This window comes from Chelmon rostratus, chromosome 20 (assembly GCF_017976325.1).
Source record: "Chelmon rostratus isolate fCheRos1 chromosome 20, fCheRos1.pri, whole genome shotgun sequence".
In the NCBI taxonomy this organism is placed as follows: domain Eukaryota; kingdom Metazoa; phylum Chordata; class Actinopteri; order Chaetodontiformes; family Chaetodontidae; genus Chelmon; species Chelmon rostratus.
Window position 1 is genome coordinate 12,971,280 of NC_055677.1, and position 11,656 is coordinate 12,982,935.

Here is an 11,656-nt window from a genome sequence, read left to right on the forward strand (position 1 = left end):
TTAGGTTCATGAAACAAGCATCAGATCTCACTCTCTCTCTCTCTCAGGACAGTGCGTCATGTGGCGGCCACAGCAGTAGTGGCTCCACCTCGTCTCTCTCTACCCCTCCCTCCGTCTCCCAGAGCCCGCCCCAGCCACAGCTGAACGGCGTCGCCGCCGTGGGGACGGCCCCCACCGGGCTGGGCGGGGTGGCGGGGCTGATAGGCGCTCTGGGTGCAGGGAGCGCGCTTGGCATGGGAGGAATTGTCGGGGCGTTGAACGGGGTGATCCAGACGCCGGCGGGCACCGCCAGCCCTCACACACACACTACAGGAGCATCTACGGGCGTCACATTGCCTGTTAATAATAGGTATGTGGTCAGTCTGCTGTCAGTGGGTTAAAGGCCTCCAGGTGTGGTCCTGTTGCCTCACATAGGAGGTTTCAGCCCCTCTGTCGCTTCACTACATGTTAAAGTACTGAAAACACCAGAATCATTCCCATCATAACCTCATCTCTTGGTTTCCCAAGATGCTTGAATGTGAACTTTATTGCGTCCTCTCCTTTTTGTCTCCTCTTGCTTGCGTGTTGGATTGTAGCAGCTCAGCAACTAGTAAGAACAGGTGAGACAGAAGTCTGTTGAGCATCCCAACAACGTGGAGCTCTGTGTCCTTTCCGTCTCTGAAGTCTTTCAAAGGAGATTTTGTGAAGATGTTTTGTGTGTAGCCATGTGTATTCATATCCCTTTTTAGCTGTGTCACATTTTCTTGCTTTTTGTCAAGTGAAATTAATAAAATTTAAATAGCAGTTGTTCTTCAGGGCCAGTTCATGAATTGCTGTATTGGTTTTATGTGTGTTGCATTTTGGTGCAGTCAGCTGTCCCTGGTGTTCTCCTCTGTGTAAACAGTGCAGTGATCGTCAACTTGCGGCCTATGGGCCACACCAGTCAAAGCTTCCCGTCTGGCCTGCACAACATATAAAATTTGAGGAGGAAAAAACACGCAGGGCTGCCAACTCTCACGTTTTGACCCCGAGACTCACGCTTTTAACACGTTTTCAAACCACACATCTATTTTCTCGTGCAGTGAAAAACAAATTTATATGTGATAAGGCACAAAAAGATTACAGGCAAGAGTAGCAGCTCCTCTGGCATCAATGTCTGAGGAGTGATCACGACTTACTATGGTTACAGGATGGGACCCTCTCTGATGGTCTGAGACTTTCTTGTGATTCCCAATAACAGGTCATTGTTAAATTAGTATGAATCATGAATGTAATTAGGAAGATATCCTGGTTAGGTTTGGTCTCCTGATGTAGGCTATGAGGACTTAGAGGTTGACTACACTTGTTCATCATTGACAGTTAATTTTGAGTCAACGTGATTATGACCCCACCCCCTGCAGTGGGTAATGTCACAGAACATCTACTCATGAAATGCACCAACTTCACCGATATTATTCAAACTAAACTGAAAAGTTACTTACTCTCATTTCTGCCTTCCTGCCCATTGCAGAGGAAAAGGAAAGATGCTGACTCTTGTCTGTCTGCACACTGTCATCGTCCTATTTTTGTGCCGCCATTGGTTATAAATTTGCTTTTCACTGCATGAGAAAATGGACATGTGGCATGACAGCATGTGAAAATTGGGCTATCTATTGCGTGAGAGTTGGCAGCCCTGTGTGACTCATAATAGCAACCAAAACCTCTCAGTCAAAACAAGAAGAAAATTAGTTTCATTAACTCCTCTGCCACCTTGACAGAGAGCATTTTCCAGTTAACAGTGTCTTGTTCACACAGATAGAGACTAATAAAAACAACAATTTTGTCAGAAAGTGAAAATTTTAAACAATAGGCTAATTAGGATGCCCACACAGTGTCTGCTGAGAAACACTCTGGCTTTTGGTCAAATGTATTTGTGGGCCTGTGCTGTCATGTGTTGAAGCCGTGTGTTAAAATGTCTCGTGCTGGTGAGGACGGTGTCCACTGTGTCCATCTGACCGCGAGTTGTGTTTTGTCTCGTTAGCGCTGCGCGGCTCGGGCTGCTGTCTGAGCAGCACAGACTCCTCCTGCAGCAGCAGCAGCTCCAGCAGCTGCTGTCCTCACAGCCTTCAGCGGTATGACACACACACACACTGGCAGGCCATCACCACTATCACACACAGTTAAACGCACACAAAGACTCTGAGCTACAATTTTCCTTTGGGTAATGGCCTAAATCACCAAGCCTATTAACTCTTCTCTCTCCCTCATTGTTATCCTCCTTCTTATCCGACACTCGTTTCCCTTCCTTTTTATGTCTGAAACTTTCACTTTATCCTATTTTTTTCCTCCTGCATTTCCATCTTCCTCCCCTCCCTCTCTCTCCTCCCCCAGGAGCAGCAGCAGGTGCTGCTCTACCAACTGATGCAGCAGCAGCAGGACCTCCAGCAGCTGCAGTCCCTCTCCTCCTCTGCCCAGATTCCCTCCATCCCGCTCTCCTCCGCTCAGCTGCCCATCAACAACCTGCTGCCCGGCGCCCAGAGCCAGGGCCAAGGCGCCATCACCGCCAACCCCTTCCTGGCGCTGCAGCACGCACACGCCGACACGCACGCCTCGGGGGCACAGAAGCCGCGGCTAGCCGAGAAGGCCGTGGGCGTCGCAGGGCAGGAGAAGACATGACAGCCGATGCTTTTTTTGGTTTTTTTTTGGTTGCTAGTTGTTGTTGTTGTTTTTTAAATAAATATGCAGCATTTTCGGGAGATCAGCCTGTTGGTCAACTTTGTAGTTCAGCAATGAGAACGTTGGCAGCAGAGGAATCTGTGTTCCTGGTAGGTTATTCTGTGGCAAGTGATGGCGTTCATTTGCAGCCTCTAACTCACTCTAGTTGACCTTTCCAGGTTTATTTTTGCAACTTTTTCAGGTTACAGTCTTAACACAGCATTTTGTGTTCATTTGTACTATTTATTTCCATCCAATTTTTTACTTTTTGGTTGTTGTTTTTTTTACTTTTTAGCTTTAGTGCTGCTTCAGGTTCTTATTTTGTCACTGTTAATGATTTTCATTTGATATCACTGGTAGCAACTTAGTGCGTTAGTGTCAGTAAATAAGCACACGGTGTGTCCGTTCTCTTTAAACAGGTGAGTTGACTAACAGGTCGGCTTTTCCTTTAATTAGCTTCTCTCGCTATTTTCCTCTCTAATTTCACTCTGCTTCTTCTTCACATTTCTTATTCTCTTGTTACTGTGTCATGATTTTTTTTTTGGTGTGTATGTGTGTGTCATTTCCTCTCTTTCCACCTTTCTCTCACTGCTTTCTCATCCTCCACACTCGCATCCCTCTCGGTCTGGTCTCTCTGCTGTCTCACTCTCTCAGGGGCTTCAGCTATCACAGTTGTGCAATCGGCACACGAGCTGGCACACACACACACAACTACAAGTGCAAAAAGAAAAATAGCAGAAATACACGAATATACAAAAGAAACTACAATTCCCTACCACAGGACTTAACAGAAGCAGATGTATGTTTGACATCTGTCCCGAGGGAAATAGTGGGTAAGAGGCTTGTGAAAATATCCCACATGTTCTCGCTGTTGCCTCTCTTCCCATGTCTCTTTTCATTCTGTTTGTGTAGATCCATTAATGTCAGAGAGCCAAGCCTCATGCAGTCACCGCAGAAGCCTTGCTTTTGACTGTCTCTTCTCTGGGCCAGATACAGGGGGCTCACTCAGGGAAGTGAAATAGGAAAAAAAAACAAAAAACAAAGCAGCCAGTTGAATGTTCAGAGGGATGCATTAGTCCACAAGGCACAGACTCACAGAGAAATTATGCAGTTGGTTGTCAGCACGTGGAAGTCATTGCATTTCATCCTCCTGATTGAGCCCCCCGCATGCACCTACCTCTCGACCAGGACCAGCCTATCAGGACCTAACAGGCCGACAGCAGCGGCCGCTAAAAACCCACAACAGTCAGGACTGGCCAATCAGGGTCCAAACCCAAGTGCCTGAGGCCAAGGGAGGGGAAGGTGGGATTAACTTTCCTTTTACCTGTGTCCCTGTCACTCAGCCCAGTTCTTCACAACTCTACTAGTAATTAAGCTGCGTTGCTAAGGCAACAGATTACAAAAAGACTTGGTGACGTCAGACTGGACGAGCCGCCTCTTTAATTAAACCAGGAAATATTCTGCTGCATTCTCTAATATCAAAGCCAACTTTGTATTGTGCTTTTTATTTATTGGGAGTTTGTTTGTGTAATGGGCATAAATGATATATTTTAAAAAGCCTGCTGGTGTTGCAGTTTAACATCATTTTGTACTACTGTGTAAAGCTTTGTTCGTCTTTTTGTTTTTCTCATACAGTCGAAACTTGCTGTAAACCCTTTTAATGACTTCTATTCTGTGTTGTGTTTGGAAGCTAGAAGCTACTTGATAGTTGGCTTATAGGGGAGGGGCTGTGGCTGTACATAGCTGTTTGTAGGGGGGAGGAAGTGTGTCAGGGGGGCGTTCAGTGGCACAGTTTTTACCTCGTTAAGTGTACATAGACCTTTCTCATTGGCCGTTGGTGTACATAAGTGATTGTGATTGGCCGTGCTGGTGTGAAGGAGAGCCAATGAAGCCTCAGTTTGTGTGTGTGAATCTTTAGGACCAGACAAAAAGGTTGACAGTGACTGGACACACAAAGTATTAATTTATTTTTATATGTTCAGGGACATTGTGTGTCTTTTTAAGTTTTGCACCATTTTCTTGATGAGTCAAGTCATTTTATACTTGGGGCACCGTGTTTTCATCTGTGCACACCTTTGGATCAATTTTGTACAAATGGAAAATAACGGGGGAAAAATTTGACATTGTATTTCAGAACACCAAAATAAAGAAACACTATGGATAAAGTAACAAGATCATTTGGTCTTTGTGTCAAGGAGTTTGTAAAAAATATACGGTAGACTGTATTTGTTGCATCAATTAAAATGTACTTTTTTCAGAATTGATGTGCACAATACTGAGTTGAATTAATCCTGAATATACTTACATGTAAAGGAATTTTTACTAAATCTAAAATGCATTTAATATACAGTTTTAATTTAAATTCACCCTACATTTATTGATTTTATTAGTTTATTTGATGGAGACATTGTACTCACTGATGACCAGAAAAATAACTGCAAATGTGCTAAAGTTAGCCTTGAAAGCTAATTTTCATCTGGGCAGTTATTAAAAGGGCACCTTAGAATTTGAATAAAATAACATCTTTTAACATTCATGTGCACAACAAAGTAGATATGCACAAAATAGTACAATACGCAACCGCCAATAAGAGATACCTTGTGTTGCCTACATAAGAATCAGAGTCAGAATCAGATTTACTGTATGCATGCACATAGAAGTTAAAAAAAATGTGCATATTTCTGATAAAGCTGTTTTTTCTGACATATAAATCACATAAATCATGGTTCATGAAGTGACTGCAGATAAAATGTTTTGCAATTAAGTATATTTAAAATCAGCTGACAACAGAGACCACGTGAAATGACACGGTGCATTCAGCGACATGGCTTACCTGGTTTATATTATTGGGCATTAATTACATGGAGGAGATGGCAGCAGCAAGATGTGATTTATTCAGTAACAAGGGGGAGGAGAATGAATAATCATGGAGCTCAGAAGTGCCAAGAGAAGCTGAACATCTTTAAATTTAAACAATGTGCTTCGAGGCTCCTGTCCTAACAAATATGCACACACACCCCCCGAAGCTGATGACTTCCAGCTGCCAAGAAACAACTATGTGTGTGTGTGTTTAGAGGTGGGGGCACCATTCTGCTACATCTGCTTCTGCCCTGGTAATTAAAAGCTCACTTTCCTCCTGCACCCGTGCTCCCCCCAAAATACACCCCCAAACCCCTTCAGGATTTTTTTTTTTTTTTTTTTTTTTTTGCTCACACACGTGCACAATCTAACCTGCATTCAACAACACAACCCCCCTTTTCTCTTCCCTTTTCTCAAGCACTTGCTCACACACCCCTCCCACTACCAAGTTTCCCTCACGGTGCCCCCCCTCCACTCACTATCAGCCCTGTCAATCACAGCCAGGCTGTTTAAACAGCATAAACCCCCCCCCCCCCAAGAAAAAAAAAAAAACACCACCACCCAGGACCATCTCTTTTATAAACCTCCACCATCAGAGCTGCCTCCCCTCCAATCCCTGTAATAGCAGCACCACCCTGCCACACACACACACACAGGGCAGAGCCGCTGTGTCCATCATCGATCACACTCCCCCAGAAACCCTCCCTGGGGTAGGAGGGCTCACCAGCTGATGCAGGACCCCTGTGTGCTGCCCGACCAGGTGCCTGATCACAAAGTCAAAACACCACTAAGCCCTTGTGTCAGGACACACACACACACACATTCAGAGAGAGACACACACACAGAGCAGATAGCAGGCCAGCAGGAGGGTTAAGCCCTGGATGATTAGACAAATGTTGGGCAGATATCTGTGGCGGGCTGAGCTGCTGTCACAGAGGAATGCACTGCAGCAGCGTGGGGAACTACCTCTGTGTGGGCAGGCTCTGCAACTTTCTGTCCTTTATCCTCCCGCTTCAACATGAAGCTGTTTAATTGCCATTTTTCAGAGACAACAAAGCTGGAGAACAAAACTGCAATCAAGACAGCTCGAAGCGGAGTGAAACCAAAGAGAGGAAAAGCTTGATTTGACTCTGGATTGTATTTGTATTGTCCTGATTGCGTCCATGAAAACCAAATGACACAGCTTGAAATGATTTGACTATCAATTTTACAACCGAACAGTGCACACACACACACACACACACACACACACACAGATTACTACATTCACGGTTTAGTGAAACAGCCTAAGTTATGTGAGTTAGTTGTTATAAATAAAAATGCACTGAAATACAGAATTTGACTCCTTAGAAAAATGTGTCATTTTCCATAGATCTAAAAGAATATACTACCTAAATACAAACACAAAGAAGAAAAAGATTTCATCAAAATAAAATGTCAGAAATTAATGACTCAAAAGAAAAGAGATCTAGTTTTTAAGAGTTTTCACTTCTGTTCATTCTATTCATTTCTATTAAATCCAGCCACTTCTTCCACAATAACCCACAATTAAAGCCACACCTGTGTGTTTAGTTACCATAAACATTTAAAAATGAAAAGCAAAGCTGTTTAACTTAGATCCTGAAAAGCAGTTGGTTTGGAGATATGTGGTTTTCACATACTTCCAGTATTTGTTGCCATCATATTTCCCAACCTGCATAAACTCACAGCAGCTCAGACGTCACCCTGGAAATGAAAGCAAAACTATAAAACAAGTTAACCAAGTGCCATGAGTAATTCCTACACAGGTTTTGGCATATGTTTGGTAATTCAGTTAAATTATTTAATTAGACCTCAGCCTCAAAGAGAGGGAGCAAAGAGCAATAAAGCTGAGAGAGGCTCCGGTGTAATAAACCATTAGCAGGAGGAGGCAGCCGCTGGTGTGTACAGTAATGCAGTGTAAATCATCACAGAGTGGCTGCCATTAGGAGGCTTAATCCCAGCCAGAAACCTGCAGTCAGCTGCTAGGGGCCCTGATCCGGTGCCGAGTGGAACCAGATCCGGCACACAGAGGTGTTTAGAGTCGGGGCAGGAGGAAGAGGAGGAGGAGGAGGAAGGGTACGAGGGGGAACAGCTGAGGAGATTCCCAGGATGTGTGTGTGTGGATGGTTTTGTGTGTGTGTGTGTGTGTGTGTGTGCCCCCCACAGGTCTCTCTCCTGTAGGATAATGGCGGCGAGGAGAAGCAGCAGGATTCAGCCTCATCCCTCTTCATTCTTAGATAGCTCATATTCTTCTGCTAAGCGACACTCCTCTGTCACCCCCCTAACACACACACACACACACACACACGCATATAAACACATCCTTCTCTCTCTCTCTCTCTCTCTCTCTCTCTCTCTCTCTCAGTTCAGTGACACCTTGGAGCTTCTGGATGCTACAACAGCACATGCAGTGACTGAAGGGCAAACACAACACAAGAAATGCATGATCAATTATTTTATTTTGAAAGTAAAGTCATGTCAGTTTTGTTTATCTAGCCTAAAACTTAAGAATGTGTCTCAGGGCTCACAGTCTGTATAATATAGCACTTCAGACAATACAGATCCACAATAGGACTGTGTTCGAGTCATACTGCGCCACATGAGTACATGAAAAACTGTTTCACAATCATCATTTACACTAAAAACATCTGAGAATGCACAAGTTGATGTTGTCCACATCACTGAGAACTGATTCTTGATAAATATCCAACAAATACAACTGCAGGCAGTCATGGAAAAAAATGCATGACAGGTCTAACACATTTTATATAAATTAATTAAAAAGTGTGCAATTAAAGGCAAAAATATTTACAGAGTTCAAAACCACAAAACTGAGTAAAGAGGAGGAAGTTCACAGGCTGCGAGGAACAAATGGATAAATATTTAGATTTGATGAGGCTGATGGAGATGTTTGTGTGTGAGGGTGCAATGAAAAACCTCCAAACCTCTTCTCTGTCTGCTCTCACTGCCCCCAGTGTGTGTGTGAGAGAGAGAAGGGTAGAAAAAGTTATCTATCTATCTATCTATCTATCTATACTAGGTTTTTATTTGCTTGTTTGTTTGTGTCATGTTGGCCACCAGAGTAAAATAAATTAAAATTAAAAATTCCTAAAATATACAACAGCAGACTATTTAAGGGTAAATCTACTATTTGTGTATTTGGTTTATATTTTATGTTTTAGTTTTTTAGTGTTTCACAGGGATTGAAAGACCTCTGCAAACAGGCAATAAAATAATACTATGAAAATCTGTTTCTGATTTAACAGGCCCTATAAATACCTTTGGATAATATGAAATGAATCATGTTCTATTGTATGGATGCCACATGGGCGGAAAACGCGGCAGTATAGACAGTTGTTCGGCCCGGCGTGTAGCGGCGTCTTCCCGGGACTCAGCGGCGCCTGCTCCACTCGCCTGCCGCGCGGAGTGAAGCGCCGCGCGGCCAGGGAGCCGTTCCTCCCCCCGCCGCCTGCGGCTCCCACTACCGGCGAGAAGATAGGAGCTCCGGAAAGCGCACACAAGCCGGGAGGGTAACTTCACTGCGCGGCAAGAGCATATCAGTCTAGCGGCGAGGGGAGGAGATTTGAATAAGTGATTTTCTGTTGTCTGCTATTCCCCTTCGAGAGGGGAAATGCAGCTCTGCGGCACAGCCAGAGTTTACCGCAGCGACAGGCGTTCAGATTACCGGGCATGTTTCGTCCGAGGCTGCCCGTCATGCTGTTGACTCATGGAGGATTTACCCAACGTTCAAAATCTCATCAAATGTTGGAATGAGCTCCGAAATAATTTTCACACACTCTCTCAAAATCATTGTATTTTAAAAAAAAGTGATTTTGAAGTGAAAAGTGAAGCGATTAGTGACTGGAGCAGCCTCTGCTGTGGCGAGCATGTACTGTAAACCACACACAGCACAACAGTCCTGTATAATTTAACATACACGTATCCTACAGTGAATGATTTTATGATACATGAGCATTTTTAATAAACACACTTATGGTTTTGTGACCTCCTGCAGTATTTTCTAACATGCATAAATTAACTTCTAGTGAGGTTTGACCTTGTTTTCCTTCAATCAATTATTACTCCATGATATTGCTGTAATGTACTGCAGAAACCAAAGAGTTTAGCTGCGGTGTTTGTCTCTTTGTAAAAATGCCTCCTATCCGTTATGGCGACCTCCACTGCATGTTGTTTTGAAGACCATCGACCACAGCAGCCAACTGCAGGGAAGCCACATGACTCACACAGAAATGCACTAAATTATGTATAAATTCAATTAAACTCATCCAGAAAGGCCCCTTTTTGTCTTTGCAGTTAGCATTTTTTTCTTTGACTTCTCCCTGTCATGCTGCTTTAAAAGCACGATTAGTCTTAATTGTGCTACAAATTTGGCAAAATATATATTTTTTTACACATTTATTTGTAGGAGACCAACAGATTTTGCAGGGATGTTTTCAGTATCCACAGTGACTGGTCAGACCTTGAGTGAAACAACAGCAGGAATCAAAGCAACACACACACACAAACACACACAAATATGATGCATTTCTACTTTAAATGTTTACATCCTATGTGGACAAAAAAAAAAAAAAGACAAAAGGCCACATTGTGTTTCCTGTATTTACCATCACTGTGAATGTGCAGCGGGTGAAGAATGAAACGCCAGCACGAGGACAGGTGGTGCTGGCAGAGATGAATGTAATCTTGTGCGGTTATAATGAATGTGACGGGATATAGATCTGAGATGAGATCTGGTCTGATCATCAGGTAAAAATAGATCAGTCAGCGGCAGATCATTACTGATAATTACTTTCAATGGTTGGCTATGTCACAGGGCTATATTATTAAATAATTCCAGCCCTGGTTAGTAATGGCAGGTTGAGGGAACTTCATGTGTGTGTGGGTCCATATATATATGTAATAGTTACATTAAAAGTGATAGAAGAGGGGTGCATTATTAATCACTCCCTCTCCTGCACTTGTTGTCAGGTGTGAAATTTGATTTTAGTATTCATCAAGCAGTTTTAGTGTTTCAGCTCAAACAGCTTCCACACGCATTACAAATTATAAATCCTCTGATATTCATCCCTCTGCTCCACCTGTGTGTGTGTGGATTTTTATGATTAGCTCATCAACATCAGGGGAGAAGCTGCAGAAGGAGAGAGGGTTTCACACACACACACACACATACACCTGGGGGCTGCCCAGAGCGGTTGAGGGATAAGTGCCTTGCTCAAGGACACTGCACTGGATTGTAAGGAAGATATTGTTGTGGAGACTTGAAGCTAATTTCCAGCGCTAAAATCAAACCTGCTGCAATCACGATAAATGAGTGGACAGCCATCATGTAAAGAGACCTGGGATTCCTCCAACGGCAACAGCTGTTAAATGGTAAAGACCCAGGCTGCATAATGGTACAGGCCAATGTGTGTGTGTGTTTGTGTGTGTGTGTGTGTGTGTGTGCGTGAGAGAGAGAGAGAGAGAGCCCTCCCCCCTCCAATGTTCATCCACCTATCAGCAGGCCTCATTTATTATGCAGACTGGAGACCCCTGGGCTGGAGGGGAAGGCTAGTGTATGTGTGTGTGTGTGTGTTTAAAAGGGGGGGGGGTATATGTGATGCCCATGAGCCCACACAGCTGATTCAGTTTCTTTGCTCACAAATACATGCTGTGGGAGTAAGAGGCCGAGAGAGGTATGGCAACTGCAGAGAGAGAGAGAGAGAGAGGTGTGTGTGTGTGTGTGTGTGTAAATGATTGTGTGTTGAACTTCTTGCAACGACGATTGAAAAGTCCAGTAAACGATGGCTGTGAAGTTTTTCAGGGCTCATAACAGGTGTGTGTGTGTGTGTGCGTGTGTGTGATTTGAACACGTGTGCATGCGATCACGTAGACCTTGAGAAATGCACACAAAAGGAGCTGTAAATGAACTGTAAACGCATTTCACCCTGAAAAGGCTCTGTGGACACAGGTAGCCTTAATACAAGCTGTTTAATTAATTTGTCACAAAAATGACACCTCAGAGGCAGCTGTGGCACCTGTGTGTCCTACAACAGGAGACGTGAAAGCCAGAGCATTGACCATGAGGTTTATCTATGCGGACAAA

General features: G+C 43.8%; 1 protein-coding gene across 4 annotated transcripts in view; it reads left to right on the top strand.

The window, feature by feature from the left end:
- mllt10 (MLLT10 histone lysine methyltransferase DOT1L cofactor) overlaps positions 1 to 4,847 on the top strand; it is a 44,648-nt gene extending 39,801 nt beyond the window's left edge. For 2 of the 4 annotated variants that reach the window (XM_041961693.1, XM_041961696.1), the window contains 4 exons: positions 48 to 349; positions 576 to 599; positions 2,000 to 2,090; positions 2,350 to 4,847. In XM_041961693.1, coding sequence (XP_041817627.1) covers positions 48 to 349; positions 576 to 599; positions 2,000 to 2,090; positions 2,350 to 2,634 — 702 coding nt within the window. In that variant the 3' untranslated portion in view covers positions 2,635 to 4,847. The remainder of the gene's footprint in view (positions 1 to 47; positions 350 to 575; positions 600 to 1,999; positions 2,091 to 2,349) is intronic. The other 2 variants (XM_041961694.1, XM_041961695.1) reach the window with 2 other exon arrangements.
- The last annotated feature ends 6,809 nt before the right edge of the window (positions 4,848 to 11,656 follow it).